The sequence below is a fragment of the Orcinus orca genome, chromosome 5, assembly GCF_937001465.1.
Source record: "Orcinus orca chromosome 5, mOrcOrc1.1, whole genome shotgun sequence".
NCBI lineage: Eukaryota > Metazoa > Chordata > Mammalia > Artiodactyla > Delphinidae > Orcinus > Orcinus orca.
This window is the reverse complement of record NC_064563.1, coordinates 55,509,323-55,529,250: the sequence shown is the minus strand read 5'-3', so window position 1 is coordinate 55,529,250 and position 19,928 is coordinate 55,509,323. Positions and strand designations below refer to the sequence as shown.

General features: G+C 35.9%; 1 protein-coding gene across 10 annotated transcripts in view; it reads right to left on the bottom strand.

Annotated features, from left to right (window-relative positions):
• The window catches only part of ECT2 (epithelial cell transforming 2), a 64,213-nt gene extending 45,160 nt beyond the window's left edge, over nucleotides 1–19,053 (bottom strand). For 3 of the 10 annotated variants that reach the window (XM_033429502.2, XM_004270536.4, XM_049709774.1), the window contains exons 1-13: nucleotides 18,897–19,053; nucleotides 15,165–15,316; nucleotides 14,700–14,779; nucleotides 14,495–14,587; nucleotides 12,790–12,972; nucleotides 11,224–11,313; nucleotides 10,271–10,378; nucleotides 9,238–9,311; nucleotides 8,395–8,525; nucleotides 8,139–8,254; nucleotides 7,976–8,038; nucleotides 6,449–6,671; nucleotides 2,144–2,280 (exon numbers count right to left, since the gene is read on the bottom strand). In XM_033429502.2, the coding sequence (XP_033285393.1) occupies nucleotides 2,144–2,280; nucleotides 6,449–6,671; nucleotides 7,976–8,038; nucleotides 8,139–8,254; nucleotides 8,395–8,525; nucleotides 9,238–9,311; nucleotides 10,271–10,378; nucleotides 11,224–11,313; nucleotides 12,790–12,972; nucleotides 14,495–14,587; nucleotides 14,700–14,779; nucleotides 15,165–15,294 (1,428 nt within the window). In that variant the 5' untranslated portion in view covers nucleotides 15,295–15,316; nucleotides 18,897–19,053. The remainder of the gene's footprint in view (nucleotides 1–2,143; nucleotides 2,281–6,448; nucleotides 6,672–7,975; nucleotides 8,039–8,138; nucleotides 8,255–8,394; nucleotides 8,526–9,237; nucleotides 9,312–10,270; nucleotides 10,379–11,223; nucleotides 11,314–12,789; nucleotides 12,973–14,494; nucleotides 14,588–14,699; nucleotides 14,780–15,164; nucleotides 15,317–18,896) is intronic. The other 7 variants (XM_049709771.1, XM_049709773.1, XM_033429503.2 and 4 more) reach the window with 6 other exon arrangements.
• Between the last annotated feature and the right edge of the window lie 875 nt (nucleotides 19,054–19,928).

Genomic DNA, 19,928 nt, shown 5'->3' with positions numbered 1-19,928 from the left:
TCATAAGAAGTTCAGGTTCTCAAAATCTCTAACCAAGACTGCCAAAATAACCTCCAAGTAGATTTCCTTGCCTCCACAATTTCCCCTTCTTCAATACCTCCTTCAAAGTGAACCAAGTTCCCTTCTAAAATACAAGTCAAGTGGTATCATCCCTCCTCCCATCAAAAATTCTTCTATAATTACACGTGACACACTGTACAAAGGCCGTCTCCAGTCTGGCATAAGCAGTCTTAACTCTCACTGTATCCATACTCCAACCCCTATCCCAGTCCACTTAACCTACTCTCAACTCTAATCCCCCTAGACTACTCTGTAATACCTTGAATGATACATATCTTCAGTTTGTACTGTTGGAATAATCTCAAATACACTTCCTTCCATACTCTTTGCATGCACCAATCATAATTATGCTTTAACACTCACTTCAATTTGTATCTTCTTTATGATACTTCTCCCAATGTTCAACCATTGAAAATTCCAGACCAAACCTTCCCTAAGCTGGAAGAGGAGCAAAATTCTCACCATACAAATCTCCAAATACCTTAACTAAACCTCCCTCATGAAGTTCATAACCTTCCACTTGGTATTATAATAGGTGTGTATGTTTTAACTCCTCTTCCAGTCTAAGTTCCTTTAAAACAGGAACCCTCTTTAACACTTGTCACAAAACTTTATATTAATAGGTACCTAAGTATTATTTGGAATACATCAAGCTGCTGGATAGTCACTTAATTTGGGAGCTAAGTTAAAATTAAGCTATTCCAAATCCAAACTAAAAAAAAAAAAAAAAAAAAAGACACATTAGTCCTAAAAAAAAAAAGCTTAAAAAGAACACTATCATGAATTTAGACCACAATCTTTTAAATAAACTTAGGTGAGTTTATACTAAGCACAGTGGTATGAAAGTCTGTCTACAGTGTAATAATTACAAGTGCTTTTGAAAAAGAAGTTTTAGTGAATTTAATTGATATGCAAATTAAAATTCTGAAACTCCAGTGCCTTTACCACAGCCTGAAAGGATTTACATTTCTAGATAATAAATGCTACCAAAGTACATGAACAGTATATGCCAAAGGGATTTTCTGCTACTCAACCACATTTTGGCTGACTATAAAAACTTCAACAAGAAACTCATCTAGGATGATTTCCCTTGAGGAAGAAGAGCAGAGCTGACTTAAAACAAGTGAAGTTTAATATAGCAGAGGGCCTCATAAAACCCTGACTACTGCTAAACAAATTAACTGTGAAGAATAATCTCTCTGTGAATACCAAGAAAGAAGTCTTTTCATTTCTTATTCATGCATTTTATCAATGGTACAAGCAACTAAAGGCCATTATATTGGACCTTAATGAGATATATTAAGATTTCAAATAGAGATCAGTTAAAAATTAAACCCAAATCAGAAACTCCCTATATTTTTCTATTCAAAGTCAAGCTTGGTGGTATCAACCTTATTTTCCTGACAAACTATTTCCTTCATTACCACAAAGTTATTCCTTCTTTCTACAGATTCCAAAATAATGTCCTATTATTGTGTCTTTCAGAACCTTGAATTTTGATTTATTCCTTAATATCTTCTTCAATTTCAACCTACAAGGATTCATTAGAATTGTTTTTCTTCAGAAATAACTTCATAGTACGTTTTAATATTAGTAAGCAATGAATCAACATTTGACTACTGCGTAATTTAAGAAAACTCGACACAGTAAAGGATTACTAAAAAAAATGACAACCATATTGTTATGCTTCATTGCTAATTGCTTTTCCATATATATACAGTACTAAATAAAGCAGTGACTCTAGAATACACATTATCAGAAAAAGCTACCACTTCCAAATATAAATGCAGTATCTTGACATGGAAGCTGCTAAATTCTGAATTAAACTCAGTCCCCTCTAAGATTGTCTATTGAGGATCCTTCTCTCTTTAAAGTCACTATTAAAAAAAGATGCTATTTCTGCATGAATAAAACGCTACTCTTACAGTTATGTCATTTCCCTAAGAGCAGTTTTTGTCATACATTTTCATTTTTAATATCTGTTCAAATTCTATGCTTATATAATTTTCTTATAAAAAATAATACCACTTAGATTTTTTTACTTATAAACACTGGAACAGAGAACATTTTTCCCAACTCTTACCTGAATAATTGTGGCCAATATATTTACGTAATTACTTTCAGTGTGATAGAGCTCTCTTGCAACTTGCCACCTGGCTGACTGCTTTGAAGGAACTGGAGTAGAATTTTTAGATGACTTAGTACAAGACTTTGGTGTTTCTAAAAGGTATAAAGGAGGAAAGATTTAAAATGGAAGTCAGATGTAAGTACCAAACACTGTACAAATTTAATAGGAAAAAAGGGAAAGATATCTACTCCTATAAATATACCACCATACACATTTTCATTAAAGTAGAATTTCCTCCTAGAATAAGGCCAGAAAAAAATAATGGTCATGTACTCTTCAAAATTATCGAGGTCATTAAAAACAAAGATTGATTGAAAAAAAGAACTGTTCCAGATAAGAAGAAACTAGAGAAAGATAACACAACAACCTGTGATCATGGATTGGATCCTAAGCCAGAAAAAACTTTTTTCTTTTGCTTAAAAGCACATTAGGACATTAGTGGAATAACTGGTAAAATTTGAAGGTCTATAGAGTAGATCATAGTATTAAATGTTAATTTCCTAATTATAATACTTATACTGTACTTATGTAAGAAATGTTCCTGTATTTTGGGAAATACACAATTAAGTATTTAGAGGTAGAGGCACATCATATCTCCAACTTTCTCTCAAAACAGCACAGATATAAAAAATACACGTGTATGTAAAAAAAGAGAGAGAGAGAGAGAGAATGAATGAATGAATACTAAAGCAAATATGGCAGAATATTTCCATTTAGGAAATCTGAATCTTTACAGCAATATATAAAGATATTTAAGTTAAAAAAGAAGGAAAAGGTTGTTACGATTACACAGTCAAAATAATGGAAAACTTTTCATATATATATGGAGAAAGACTCCCTTAAAAAAAAAAAAAAAAAAAAAAACCCAACATTAACTAAATTCTCTGTTAAAGTATCTTAACATAAGATATTCAGTCTAACCCAAATTGGAGGGAGGATGCATTAGTATATTTTATATGTATCTCAAGAAAAAATTTTTAATGAAATTTCATGAAAGCTTAAAATACATTTTCTTACTATCAATATGGTTAGAATACTTAAACATTATATACAGAATCTCCTAATAGCAAGTTCTCAATAGGAAAAGGAATGTATAACACATAATAGAATGACATGAAAGAAGACAATATATAGTCCCAGCATATCAAATTTACTCAATGAGAAATAATCTTAAGCATTAATTTAAACAATCATGCATACTGTGGAGTTCTGAATGTTTAAAAAAAAACCAAAAAAACAGACTTCAAAGAATTTCCCACTTGCCATATATTATTTTGGGCTACACTCACCAGACCCAGGAGTCTCTGCCATTACGGTATACTTTAGGGGGAAAAAAACTGACATACACTGATCTAATTTAATTATTGTGTCTAAGCAGTGATCTACAAACTGGGTATTCTATTATTCAGAATACCTAATACATAACAGTTGTCATGTCTGTTTTCTTTAGTGGTTCATTTTCTTCTGTCCCCTCAACTTCATATTCAAGCTTCAGTCCTTTATGTTCATCTCTGACCATCTCATGCCCATTAGGTCCACCATGATCACAGAACCAGTAAATTCTTAGATCTACATATCTAATCATAATCCCCCACCCAAGCACCTGGTTCAGCTTTTCCAAATGCCTACTGGACATTTCTACCTCAATTTAACCTGGATTTTCTCTCAAACTACACTCTTTCCTCCAAAATATAAACTTTCTATTTTTGCTAAGGAAGAATTTCTTCCATTTAATACTTTGCCATCTTCTCCTCTTCCTCCCCATCACTCCATTCTATCAATATTTCCCCAGTGCTTCTTACTTTTCTTTCCAAACATCATCAACCCTGGTTTAGGGCCTTATTACCTTGTGGCCCAAGTCTCTAGAGATTACTTCATGGTCAGGCTATCTCTAAACTGCCTTACTTCTAATCATGCTTCAGAATAATCCACTACAAATTACTTACTCAATGAATCACTCTGCTGCTCAAGTTTCTAAAGTTCCTTGCTGATGACAATATACAGATCAGACATGCCAGTCTGATCTCAAAGTTCTCTAATATTAGGCCCCAATTAACCTTTTTCTAATGTGACTCTTACTCCTCCATCCTCCAATCAAACTGACCTATTCACTTTTCCCTAAAAACTCATTTTGTACGCTGTTACCTGTATTCTTGCTCCTCTTATAATCTCAAATCCACCTCAGTTTTCTGAGCCTACCTTAAATTGACTTTCAATTCCTTCCATGAATATTTAGTGAGTACCTACTCTATCCTAGGCACTGGGAATAAAGCAGAGAAGCTAGACAAGGTTCTTGTTCTCTTCCAGCTTACATTCTGGTGAAGCAAGTAAAATAAAGCAGTAAACAAACAATTTCTAACAGTGATAACTACTACTGAAGGCAACAACCAGGTAACGGGTTGGTAGGAAGGAGTAGTGGGACAGAGACTTAACTTTAAAGAGAACCCCGATAAGATTTAAGACAGGGAGAGCAAATATAAAGTTCCTGAGGTATGGTTGTAGTAGAAAAATCTGAAGAATAATAAAGATATTATGACTGACACCCAGAGAGGATTAGTGGAGGACAAAAGCACATGAGGTTAGAAGTAGGTGAAGAAAGATTACATAGGAACCTGAAAGCTACGGTAATACAAAGCCATTGAATGACTTCACGCAGAGGAGCGGCATGAACTAATTTATACGTTTTTAGAGACTGGTTAGTCTGCATGTAGAAAGGCAAAAATGAGTACAGGGAGACCACTTGGGGACCACTGCAATTGTCTAAGAGAGACCATTTTTACAGAAAAGGTTGATAAAGGAAGTGTAACAAAGGAACAGAGTTGGAGTGGCAGAGAGAATCAAGAGTTCTAATTTGATTATGTTAAGTTTAGGATGTGTATTAGACATAAACAAGGAGGTGTCAAGTATATTGTTGGACAGGGAAAACCTCAAATTTGGGAGTCAACAGCATATAGAAAAGCCATGGAATTAAATGAGAAAATTTAGGAAGAATTCAATGGAGAAGAAACGACTCAGGAATAATATTCCACATTTAGAGTTAGAGAGAGAAGTTATGTCAAGGAGAATGTGAAACGAATGATATGCAAAAGCCAAAATTAAAAAATGTGTCCAGGAAGGAGTAGCTGCTAATGTGTTGAATGCTGCTGATTACACAAAAACTGTCAGCACCCCCAGCAAGAGCAACTGGAATGAATGAAATTCAATTGGAATGAATTGAAAGGAAAATAAAAAGCAAGGAAATGAGACAATGGATCAAGGTGATTCCTTCAAGAGTACCTATATGAAAGGGAAGAGGGAAATGGGACAGTAAGTGGAAAGTATTACAGAGTCCAGGGAAGGTTTTGATTGTTTCATAAATTAGAAAACACAACAAATTTGTGTGCAGACTAAAAAAAACAGAGGGGAAAAACTGAAGATCAAGAGAGAAGAGCTAATTATAGGTGGCTTCCTGTATCAGCTGAGAACAAAGTAAATTCACCTTCCTCTGACTTCACTGTACCTATTTTCTCTATAATCTATGTGACATCTTCTATGATTCCTGTGTGTTAAGAACCTGCTCTTTGAACAGTTCTATCAATTTCTAGCTGTGTGACCCCAGACAAGTTTTCCTTCTCTAACCTCAATCTAGTCATCTGTAAAACAGGGACAATAAAACCTATCTTATAAATATACAAAACACATAAACAGTTAGTATATAGCAAGCAACTATTAAATGTAAGCATTTTCATGTGCCTTTTCTCCTCAGACAGAACAAAGGTCATTAAAAACAGAGCCTTTCTGGGACTTCCCTGGTGGCTCAGTGGTTAAGAATCCGCCTGCCAATGCAGGGGAGACAGGTTCGAGCCCTGGTCCAGGAAGATCCCACATGCCGCGGAGCAACTAAGCCTGCGTGCCACAACTACTGACCCTGCGCTCTACAGCCCGAGAGCCACAACTACTGAACCCGCGTGCCACAAGTACTGAAGCCCGCGTGCCTAGAGCCTGTGCTCCGCAACAAGAGAAGCCACCGCAAGGAGAAGCCTGCACACCGAAATGAAGAGTAGCCCCCGCACACCGAAACGAAGAGTAGCCCCCGCTCGCCCCAACTAAAGAAAGCCCGCGTGCAGCAACGAAGACCCAACGCAGCCAAACTTAAATTAATTAATTAATGTAAAACAAAGAGCCTTTCATATTCACTGTAGTAGGAATTTATCTATCTATATTCTAATAATTATTCTATTCCACTAAATTTAAACATCAATTTTTTAAAATGTGAATTACCTCCGTAGTTAATGCTAGATTCTGGTGTGTTGGAGATATCTAGGAGTGACCCTATAGAAAGGGAATGTTCAGCTGACGGGCGCTTACGGGGAGGGAAAGGTGACATGTCTGTCTCTCTTGAAAGCTGAGCAAGTGTCTCCTTTAAACGACGTCTTTTGCGATTGCTGTTTGGGGTATTTAGAGAAAGTAGTGATACTGATTTCTTGAGCTCAGGTGTATTAGCCTGCAATCAAAAGCACAAAAGCTCAATTTTACTTCAGTGGTTCTTTACTGAGACAGGAACAAAAGAAAAATATATTTACGAGTCTGACAAAATCGGGGTTTTGCACAAGAACTGTACATCTATATACTCTTCCATGTAATTCAGAAGCTTCATGAAACATAATAATCAAAGGAGCATTGTAATTATCTAACCCTTAACACCTAATGCTTTTTCTCCATAGCACTATTACTATTACATATTCATCTGTAAGCTTCTTTATTGTCTACTCCCCATTAGGCCATAAACTCCAGGAAGACAGAGACCATTCATATTTCATTCCCCATATCTCTGGCATTTAGCACAATGCTTGGACATAGTGCTCTCCAATATTTGTCGAATACCACTTGATTTTAGGAGTTCTCTTCTGAAATCTAAGGCATATTTTTTAAACTTTATGTCAGGAACCTTACATTGAGAATAAAAGAGTCCAAAGAGAACACAACAGAGTACATATTTAGATTTTATAGAAACACAATAAATCCACACCTTCGCTTTCAAATATTCCATTCAAAATTATTAAATCTCGAACTGAAGTAAATTTTCCTTAAAGCCTGCTTCTATACCTTTATGTCACATTTTGGTGAATGATACTACTTTTCACCAAGATCCAGCATCCAGGCTGGATTTTTCCTTGCCTATATTCCTTCTACTACAGTCATTTTTAAAATGCCATCTCTCCCCTTAATATTCTTCAGTGGTTCCATTATGTACAGGACAAATCCAAACCCTTTAACATATTAAAAACTTGATTCTGCCTATCTAGTCAGCTTTATCTGTTGGCCTTCTTTCCCACACTCTTTTCCAAAGCCATACTAAACTACTTGCTATTTTAATGTACTTTCAAGTTTTCATTCCCTCTCCCACCTGCTATCTAACATGAATGTCCTTACCAGGTTAGCCTAGGAAGCTGGCTCATATTTATTTGCTCTTTCAATTGCGCCTGAGTCTCTCAGAGTGAAGCTAGTTAGAATACATACATTACTCAATTAGAGCACATTTCTGCACGTCTCTCTTTCCTTTAAGGTTCTAAGTTTTTGAAGATAGGGATGTTACTGTTCATGATGGTATTACCAAGAATTTGCACAGAATGAAAATCTACATAGACTATTACTCAATATCCAACTGTTTAATTATTCTGAAACTCCTAAATATGACAAAAAAGATGACCTGTGTGCTAATTATACTATGGTCTTTTGGGATAAAAAAGTGTCATCTTTATACAATCAAATTCACAGAATAAATGACAAAAGGGACAAAAAGCATACCTTTTCATATAAATACATAGTTTCTCCAGCTCGGGCATCCATCTGAATGCTTCCCCAGAACCACTAGGGGAAAGAACATTTTAATTAAGAATTTATCTCATCAGATAAGCTATCAATATTACCAATGTTTTTTAAAAACCAATCTCATTCTAGAATTACTTGCCTCTTGCTTGACAACATAAAGTTTCTTTGAAGGTTCAAATGGAAGTTCTTTTACTATATTTTCTTCAACTATAAGGTGAGTGCATCTTTCATCTCCAACAGGTAAATAGTTTCCTCCTAAAGAGGAAAGCATACAAGCATACATAAGCCCAACTATTTAGCCCCCGGCCCAAATTTTTAAAGAGGCATATTCACCTCCTGATCAGCAGGAGTAAGCAATAAAATACATATAACTTCTAAATTATGCTAAATTCTACCTTGCATTTCAGTCATTTCTTCCATATTGGTTTTCTCTTCATCTGAAAATCCCAGGAAACTTAAAATGCAATCTTGAAATGGAGGAACTTTAAATTCATTTCTAAATTCATCAAATGATGCACAGAAATCCCTAAAAACAAAACACACTCTTCTAAAACCAGCTCAACTGAAATTCAATAAGTTAGGCAGATTAATTTATAAATCTACGGTAATTCTCAAGGTTTTAGCATAACCTATTTACTGAAAATATTTTACATTTGGTCCTGAAATGTTCATAAAAACCTCAGTTAAAAAAAAAATTGACGTGTCCTCAGTCATCCCAGAAGTAACAACATCTCACAAAGTTTAATCACGGGTAATCTTTACAAGATGCAAATCTCTGCTCTGTACATGAAATTTTATATGCATTCCAGGAGTTCTATAGTTTCATAAAATCTTAAGTAATAATGAAGTACAATAGCAAGGAATTATGAGATTGTAAAGCTTAACAAGGTTATGAAATGCAATCACCACTTAAAATGTAACCAGACAAACAAAATAAGAAAAAATATGGCACATCCCAAACATCCAGATGCATTAAGCTATTACCTGATAATTTTAGAATGTTCTTAATGGTTATTAAATTATTTCACAAAGTGAAGTTCAAAGATATCATAGATGTCTTGCCATTTTCAATTTTTTATAAACAAAACTTTGCTCCTCCTAGACTTTATTCCCTAAGCTTCACAAAGACTGACTTAATTTTTTATATACTAATCTATGAATTTTGGGCATGTGGGTTTATCTTCATGACACAACGTGACTGATTCACATAATTAACCACTGAATTTCTAAACACTTACTGTTCATTCCGCCTTTCCCAAGCTTTATATATCCATTCTGGTTTCATAATTGGAGTACCCAGGCTCACAGCTATCTAAAAACATAAACATGTTTATCATTAATTATATGGTGAATTTTTACCTTAAATAACTGCATTCATGCAAGTTATAAGCAATTATATACATACATTTTGCACAGTCTTAGATCATTGTTCATCTGCTTTGTAACAAAATATAAAGAAAAATTAACAGAAAAAACTATCTTTCCATCATACAATTTAGGTTAAAATAACTTTGAAACAAGTTCCATGATGTCCAAACTGTTTCACTGTATTTTAAATAAATACATCTGTGAAGTTAATTAAGTTCATCTTTATTACATTTCTATTTCTCTTTGTGTTTACCTCCTTGGAAGTACTAACCCCCAAGACAGCAGTAAGAGTAAGAGAAAATTTCCGATTAAGTCATTAAAACCTTAGATATGAATTGTAAGTATACCTCCCAGGAATTCAACAATACCCTAAAATTACCATTTGCTACATAAATACACTGATGGAGGGTGGGAACAAAGTGATAAACTCTTCCTAACATATTCAAGTGCAATCTTAAACTAAGACTTTAATCCCAATGAAAGTATTTTCTCCCATTCTTTTATAATTTTCACAAGTTAAATCTTGGAACCATTTTATAAGAACAAAGTTCTGCTTTAGATAAGAGAGAAATATCTGCCCTCATGACCTTCTGACTTCCTTATTCACCACTGCTCATAGTAATCTTTGCTAATATTATTCATCTGCCTAAACTGTTATCCACCTACCAACCTCCACAATCCCCATCATCTTTTAAGACCTAACTCAAGTTCCACTGCCTCCTTCAAACCTCAGGGGCCACACTCCTATGATTTAAAATTTTTACTAAATGTTCCTAGAGCAAAAATTGAATTTCTGATCCTCAATAAATTATGGGGGAAATAGACAGGATAAGAGCACTACTGTTAAATCCATCCTCAAACAGTGCTATATTGAAATATACAAAAATACCGAAGTTTACATACCCTGAATTTTTCTCCTTGTGTACAATTTGCCACCAAATGTGTAACTTTTGAATTAAAGTCTTTTCGAATAACTCCACCCATGTGATGAACCAATGTCACCAATCTGACCTCAAAAGAAAATGTAAACATTGACTTTATCATTAATTTGAACAAAATTTTAAACTATGTTTATAATTCATTTAGCATTTACTGAATACTTTCTATTTATAAGGTACATATGTGAATTTTTATAAAGATAAATTTTATGTCAAAAAAATTAAAGGTTCATTTGCCTTACTGGCACAGGCAAAATTATACAGAGATAAGCTAGTAAAGATGATCACACAAAACTAAGTTAATTAACAACTGGCTTTTACACAAGTAAGAAAGTAAATATATTACTTTTTGGAGGGGGGTGAAGTAGAAAAGAATAGCATTATTGCTTTGCCAGGCAAAGGGGGATATATCGGGCTCATGCCTGGAAAAACTGTGTGTCCCAGTACATTATTTTTTTAAAACCAGGTTGCCATCACACCAAGATTCTTCCCACAAAATTAGAGTAATACCCCATTAGCTCCAACATAAAAAATTTTATGGGTCAAAGAAAGAAGTTTCTATGAATTCTCTAGAGCAATGAGAATGCTTTAAGGCGGGACCTGCATAACAAAAAATCACAATGCGTAAACTTCAAATAATGTGGCTGATGTGATACTTAACAAAAAGACAGTTTAAACAGATTAGATAGTCATGAAATTTTTCTAATTCACATACCAGCTATCCTAGATGAAATATCTGTTTCTTTACAAGGCTCTTCAGAGTATTTCTTCACAAAGTTTAAGACCTAGTACATTCATAGTAATTTCTCCTTCAATGTTTTAAAAATAAAACCATGATATAACTACCAAAAAAAAGCTAATTTAAATTTATTTTGCTAGAAAAAATATTCTTTGAATAGAATGTTTTAAAATACTTACTAGTTCTTCTTTCTTCCTGAATCCAGTAAAACATAGTACTAGATTCATCATGCTTGTACAATAGAGTGGGCGACATGAAAATGGCAAAGGCTGAAGGATACAACAATTTTAAATCTGTGAGCTTCTTTACAGTAAAAATAGAACACATCTTTCTCAAGCTAAACGTATTTCCCTCTCTTGCCAATTAACTTTCCCAATCCATAGATATACTTCCATCTTTCAATATGCAACAAATAGCAAAAACCCAGTTTCACAATAAAAATTTCCCATGATTCCCATATCGTATTTGATACATATCATCTAGACACACTTTACTACTGGCAAATAAAACATAAATATTCATACCCAAACCTTTATTTCCAAAATGTACTTTGACACAGATGAAGTATTATATGGAAAGATTTCCATACGTTACTGTAAATGCTTCAAATTAAAGTTAAAAGAAGTCAAAAATAGTTTCTAATAAATACTAATAATACATACACTTGAACCAAATATGATTCCAATTTTTGAGCTAAAAAATGGAGATAATAAACAATTTAACAAATGGTTTTATCTATCTATACATGAAAGAAAATGGTTAAAAATATATATTTAATTTCCACTATTATACAGGAATGTTCTTTTCCATAATTGTGGCCTTTAAAAAGTTTATGTGGTTTCTGAAAGCAACACTTCTGAATCAAAACAGAGAATTAAAGATTATCATGTGCTCATTACTAGTATCTATAACAAAAGAAGCACAAAGACCCAAGCAATTTAAAGTTAAGGCAAGCTTAAGAATGCCAAAACAGAGCAATAAAAACCAAAGAATAGGTATTTACTACAACTCTTACATTGAAATGCTATTTAAAAACAAAAAGCTAAAGTAGGACTTCCCTGGTGGTGCAGTGGTTAAGAATCTGCCTGCCAATGCAGGGGACATGGGTTCAAGCCCTGGTCTGGGAAGAGCCCACATGCCGCAGAGCAACTAAGCCCGTGCGCCACAACTACTGAGCCTGCGCTCTAGAGCCAGCAAGCCACAATTACTGAGCCCACGTGCCACAACTACTGAAGCCCGCGTGCCTAGAGCCTGTGCTCCGCAACAAGAGGAGCCACCACAATGAGAAGCCCGCGCGCCGCAACGAAGAGTAGCCCCCCTCGCCGCAAATAGAGAAAGCCTGCACGCAGCAACGAAGACCCAACACAGTCATAAATGAATGAATGAATAAATAAATAAATAAATAAATAGCTAAAGTAATTTCCCTAATTTTAAAGCATGCAGAAACTGATAAAAATGGAATTGTGGTACCAGTTCTGTGTGAAGGAAAATTGAAGTTTATGTATATGTACACATCTTTAGAACTCAAGTTTAAGCAAACTACTACTTCCCAAGATACTGCAGGTATTGAGACTAAATATATGTAAATAATATTGTTTAGAATTAAAGGACTATATTAGAGTAGCCACTACTATTCCTATCCTAAATATTCACATTCTCAACAATTAATGAAATTTTTCTGCATAAAAATTCTTTAATAAAAATGTAACCTTGAGAAGTTATAATAAGCGTATATTCTTTCTTACCTCTCCTTTTTGTGCATAGTTTAATACAACTGGTGGTCCAATAACTCTACAGTCAGTCTTGTATAACTCATTAAAGACAGAATCCTGGAAGTCCATGACTATGAATACATTTTCAAATTCTGGAGAATCCAAACTTTTAAATTCTTCAACTGATTCCATCTTCACAAATGGCACTTTAATTTCCTTGATTTTTTTCACGGAGTTATTAGAAATAAAATATTATAAAATTAATTCATGTGTCTCTCTAAATAAGACCTAAAAATCAATTCAATATCAACATTTTTATATTTGTAGAAGTTTAAAATCATACAATAAGCATTATACTTAATAGTGAACAGTCATATTTCTTTACTTATATTTTTATATAAACGTATCTCCATCCATATTAAGATCTTAAATTTTGAAGATTATTATAAAGGTAGTCATTATAAAGCATCTAGTATGCATACAAAATAAAGATGATGAATTTTTAAGTACACGTATTTATAGTAAGATGCATTAGAAAGATATCCACTACTGCTCTTTATTCTGATCAAGAAAATGATGCCACGCATATAGTTCTTCCTGCACAAACTGTTTTCAGAAAAATAGAAAAAATACTATGACATGCAACATCTACAAAAAGGATGGAGTTAACTTAATGATTTCAGTATATACAAGGGAAGTAAGAGAAATATATGAAATATGTAGGCAGTTGCAGCATGGCAAACACAGGATATAAAAAGGCAAGTTAGTGTTTAACACTTTATACTGTAGATCTATGAAAAAGAATGAAGATATTTCGGTATCTATATGCCTCCCGTTTTTAAAGAACAGAACCATTTAAAAGAAAATTCAAATGGGTCAGTAAATTATTTGGGATTTATTTGCTAGGCTGACGTGTAGGGCTGAATTGTGTATATCCAAAACTCATGCTGAGGTCCTATAGGGATACCTTAGAATGTGACTATCTGGAAATATGGCTTTTCAACATGTAATTAAGGTTAAATGAAGTCACAAGGGTGGATCCTAGTCAGATTGGATTAGTGGTGGATTGGTGTCATTATAAGAGGAGGAAATTTGGACACACGAAAGAGCAGAGATGTGCATGCACAGAAGGCTGTGTGAAGATATATGAAGAAGGTGGCAGCCATCTACAAACCAAGGAGAGAGGCCTCAAGAGAAATCAAACCTGCTGACACCTTGATCTTGGACTTTTAGTCTCCAGGAAAGTGAGAAAATACATTTCTGTTGTTTAAGTTGCCCAGTCTGTGGTATTTTGACATGGAGGCCCTCACAATCTAGTATAACTGGTATAGAGAGTTAGATATATTTCACATGCTGAAGTAAATTCCCTGATGACTGTCAATTATTGTGATTTGTAATTCTGGAAATAAAGCAAGAATTTAGAATAAATATAAAATTATTGAGAAAAAAGAAGCTAAAGAGTTTAAAGTGTCATCTTCATAAATACATAAATGGAATGTCATTTAAATCTAACAATGCCAAATTACTTTATAAGGATTTCATTATTTATGAAACATTATATTTTTGGGTTTCAGAAACACCCAAATTTTAAAATAAATGTAATAGTTTCTATTAATCTAGCTTCAGAGTGCTCAGAGTATAACTTGTGCCTAATTTAGGTCCAATCACCATGAGTGGACTCTACAAATACAATCAAAGGAAGTGCAGCATGCCACATGCAATGAAATGCTTGACCTACCATATTAACAATACTTTTTATAAATTTTTCATCCGATTTTCCAGGACAACTTTCTTTTATCTTTATAACAGGGACTTCCATTATTTTAATAGTCTGTGGAAAAGAGACTTAAGTATGAGGTTAAGAAAACTATAAATTTATTTATACACAGATGGAAGAAAAATATTTAAAAAAACCCAAAAATCTAAAAACTAAATTCCCATACCTTTAAGGCTTTTATAAGTTCTTCTTGTTTTCCAGCTTCTTGAACTAATATTATTCTTGTTTCAATCTGAGGCATTTCTTCTATTAAAATTAAAAATGTTTAAGTAAAACATTTTTATTCACTAACATCAAAATCAACAGCACATGCAACTTTAGGAAAGATCCACTTATACAGTGAAAAAGGAAGAACTGGCTCTTCTCCTGACCAGGAGAACAATGTTGCAGCTAGACTGCCCTCACATACGGAAAAAGCAATATCCAACAAGATGCTTTCACCTTCAAATTTGGGAAGCATTTATCCAAACAATAATAAAAATCTAGTGTAAAGAGTTTCTGTTAACAAATTTTTACTGAATACCTGTAGCCTAGCTTAACAGTTTTACAGTTAAATCATAAGAAAGTTACTAGTCAGTAAGTTTAGGATTAAAATAGTGATTTGATATTTTAAAGCAGATAACATGTTTACCTTCAACATATGAAGTAGATCCAATAAATAAGTTTTCCTTAGAAGTTTCAGTAACTTTAGAATCAAAAATGGAAGAGTCTGCCAAGCTTGTACTCCCAGTAGTGGATGTTAATGCACTATTTTCAGCCATTATTTGTACTCTTCTGCAATGGCTGAAAAAAACAAAATTTGAATAAAATTACATGAAACAAACAATTACTGGGCAAAAACAAGCATTATACCTAGAACTTATAAAAAGTATCACTACCCTTTTTTTTTTAATACTGAACCAAACAAAGTCACTCAACTTCTCTGAGCCTCAGTTTGCTCTTCTGTAAAATAAAGATACTAATAACTGACTCACAGGGACACAGTAAAAATAACAATGTACCGAAAGTACTCAGATATTACCTGACAGTCAAAAAGTACTCACAAAGGTACTCATAAATACTATGCTACCTCTCCACTCCATACCTTTGCCCTCAACCAAACTATTTCTCTTCCTGTGTTCATTTATAATACCATCATCCCCCAAATAATCCCAGTCAAAAACACGATCCAGCCATACTCTTTCATCTGCCTCATTCGCCCTGCCCCAAAGCATCTCTGTATCTCTGGGACCCAGCCCCCCTTTCTGTGGCCAATGTCACAGTGGCCACTTGGTCAAATACAACAGTTCCAAACAACTTTATCACCAGTTTCTTCAGCGGTCACTTTCCACATGGTTTTCAGGGTATGCTCCTAAAAACAAATGTGACCATATTTTTTCGCTACTTAGAACTTCCATGAGCACTGCTCCCTATCCGATCAAGTTCAAATTCACCATCCACTTTACACTTTAGTCCTAGCCTACCTATTTAGCCTCATCTCCTGTATTTCCCCAGTCCACATCGACTGTATGCTCCAGCCACAAAGCATTTCCCAGCATTTTTCAAATACAGATCATAATTTACTCCACACCTACTTGTATTTAATAGTGCTCAATTCTCCACCTATCATGTCTTTCAACCCCTGACCCACCACTCTTGACTTATCCTCTGTAGATTCCTCCAAACCTCTCATGTATAACTGGACTGCTCCCTTACTTGTATTTTTATATTACTTTACAAATGTCTAAAAGATTTCACGAGACAATTAACACATGTCAATAAGACTCTGGACTATTAAAGAAAATCTTTGTTTTTAAATTTCCAGGACTTAAAGAGTTGAAAAGTTAAGCAAGCAGGGAACAAAGAAAAAGTTGAATAGATCTTCATCAATTTAAATTGGGGTTTTTACAAAAGTTTATTATCTTGAAGTAAATTTCCAGAATATTGGGCAAATATAAAGAGAAAGCCCAATCTTATCTGGAGGTCTATGCCTGATCTCTTTCCTACTTTTTCAGAATAATAAAATATACAAATAACTTCCACCAGATTTTTAGCAAAGTAATAGTTTCAGGTATCATTAGCAGTATTTCGGCATGGTGATGTCAAATAGTGTAAATATGTACATACTAATAACAACAGACCTAAGCGCAATTATTAGGTGCACACTTCAAAGACAAGCAACTCAGCTTCCTGTCTCAGCTCTGCACTTAGTAGGTTAAGCCTCAGCTTCCACATCAGGAAAAGAAATAATAGCACAACTCAAATCCAATTGTGATAAAAACTGAATAGATGATGTCTCTAATGAGTGACGATTATTCATTCTCATATATACTCACAATGTGGACATTTCTCATTGTCTTACCAAACATCCACGGCAATCATTATTCTAAGGCTCTCCAAAGGAGTGCTCCAATAGTTGTTAATAAGAGCCTTTACTTAGAATCAATGATAAATTCTATCCAGACCTTATTTTTTTGTTAAGTCTCACACTTAAATGTTTCCAGTGAAAAAGAAAGGCTCTATCTAAACAGGCTTTCATTTAAAGTCCCCTTAAAAGAATGTTAAAAAGAAAAACCGGGGCTTCCCTGGTGGTGCAGTGGTTGAGAGTCTGCCTGCAGGGGACACGGGTTCAGGCCCTGGTCTGGGAGGATCCCGCGTGCCGCGGAGCGACTGGGCCCATGAGCCACAACTACTGAGCCTGTGCGTCTGGAGCCTGTGCTCCGCAAGGGGAGAGACCACGATAGTGAGAGGCCCGCGCACCGCGATGAAGAGTGGCCCCCGCTTGCCACAACTAGAGAAAGCCCTCACGCAGAAACGAAGACCCAACACAGCAAAAATAAATTAATTAATATCCTTAAAAAAAAAAAAAAGAAAAACCAAGAGATGAATTAACCTGCCTTAAGGAATGTAGGAGGAGGGAGACTTTAATAAATCAAAAACACCATGAGTTTACATTTTTCACCTATGCCTCTCTGTTTAAAGACCATCAAAACAGGTAGGTGATTGGGACTTCCCTGGTGGTCCAGGGGCTAAGACTGCGCTCCCAATGCAGGGGGCCCAGGTTCGATCCCTGGTCAGGGAACTAGATCCCATATGTTGCAGCTAAGAGTTTGCATGCCGCAACTAAAGATCCCATGTGACCCCAACGAAGATCCTGCACAACGAAGATCCTGGGGCAACGAATATCCTGCATGCCACAACTAAGATCCCACGCAGCCAAAAAAAAAAAGGTAGGTGATTAAAAATTAAAATTGACTGATGACACTGTATGTGATCAATTTACTGCCAAAACAGTTTTAAAATTTAGAAAAAAGCTGCATGCTAAACTCATCACATATCAACAGTCTGATTACAAACTGAAATACACTAATCACTTTTTCACATTTATGTATTCTGTAAGTTTTTATAACAAACACAAAAGGATCAGTGTTCATAAACCCATACAGATTACTTCTCATCTGAGAACATACTCAAGGAGCTTCTAACTAAATATAACTCATGCCTTTTTTCATCACAAAGATAAAATTTGTCATTTAAACAAGTTTTCTTTTACTTATTTTTTTAGGCAATCATCTTTCAGGGTGGAGGAGCTAAACGCCTTCCTGGGTATGTTGGTGGTGTTACAATAACACTGCTAACATTACATAACACTGTGACTAACAATATTTATTTAACGCTTAATATGCGGCATTATTCTAAACTTTTAGACATTGTTCTAAACCTTTTACTTGTATTCATTTAATCTTTGCAACAATCCTAAGAGGCAGGTACTATTATCATATTCCTCTTACAGGTAAAGAAACCTAGAGCGGAGAGATTAATTCCCCCCCAGGTCAGAGTGTTGTTAGTGGCAAAACAAGGGTTCAAATCCGGTCTGATTCCAGAGGCTGCGCTTTTAACCATTAAGCCATACCCGTCTGTACGCGGGGTGGGGCGCTGGAATGAGCTGGCGTTTTATCTTAAATACTAAAAACTAAAGAGAAGACGCCAAGAAGAATCCAAGGGTGAAACCACTAAGTAATCTGAGATAAGCCCCCAAAGGGCGCAGCTGCCGGCCCCCAGAGCCGCAGAGCCCACTGCGGTTTGCCAAGACCCCTTTCCCGACAACTCCCCACTTTGCCCAGAAACTCTTTCGGAAGAAATATTCAACCAGGTGAGCGGTGACGACGCACAGCAGCCAGGCGGACCTCGGGCTCCCACTCCGCATCCCGGCCCCGATGTTGGGAACGCGGCGGTGTGGTTCCCAGAGCCGGGAAGCCAAGGCTGGGAGCTCCGGAATTCGCGGTCACCGGGGCGGGGCCGTGGGACACAAGCAGAGTGGCCCACTGCTCCAGGGACGCCGGCCCTCTCCCACCTCCGCCACCCGCACCCACAGAGCCCTCACCACTCTCAAAAGACGCCCTGGAAGTTCCACCTTTTCAAGCACCGACCCTTCTCACTTTTACCGCCATTCCTCGCCGCCGGCGGCCGCAGCCAATTCAAAAAGTGACCCGCAGAGGGGCGGTGATTGGCCGCCGCTCTCCGCCCACCTCCCCGCAGGTGCCAACCGATTGGTTGTGCGTGTGTTTCAAATAAACCCAACGGCTCCGACGTCAGAACGTCCCGAATTTGTAGAGAAGTGCCCGGATGTTACCAGGAGGTGGTAGTAATGGCTCCTGGGGTTCTGTGGGAGTAGCAGGTGTGTCTGTGACTACCGCTTGTTTACTCAGTAAACATCCCGTTTCCTAAGGAAAGTTTGAGTGGATTCTTCGTCCCCTCGGCTTTTTTTTTTTCCCCGCCACCAAATCCTTTAAACGTAATCAGTGCCTTGACAGATGAATTTTTCTCCAGTGATTCCTGTGAGCTGTAAGATTTTTCTGCCTGAGCTTTAGGAATTTAAAGTTGGGTTAAGGGGTTTGGGGTTTGGTGGTTTTGTTGGCGCGGCGGGGCCCAGGACACGGGAACTCGGAGTCTCTCCAGATGGACTTCAAATCAGCAGCCTCTTATTTAAATCCTGACGTATGTAAAGCACTGTGCTCTGGTCTAGGGAATTTCACGGATGATTAGAATAAATTCTTAGTGTTTCTAAGCCTTTTTAAAAACATATATAAGCTTGCATTTGAACAAATGTAAAAATATGTCACGAGATTCTAGACTCTTCTGGAGCCAAAGTAAATTGTTAGCTGCTGCACCCGCCCCTCCCCCCCTTCCCCGAGGTCTTTTGCTGCTTTCCTCTGAAGTCTAGCCAAGAATTTATCGGTTTTCCTATAATTACGATTGTTATGAAAATCTTTTATTTTCTTCGTTTTCTAAATATAATATCCTGTCACACAACCTCTTAAAAAGACACCTCCCGAAGGTGAGTTTTGCATAGTTCCCACCTGATCGCTGGTTTAAATAAAGGAAGAAAGGAGAATCCGCTGCTGAAACCTTAAAT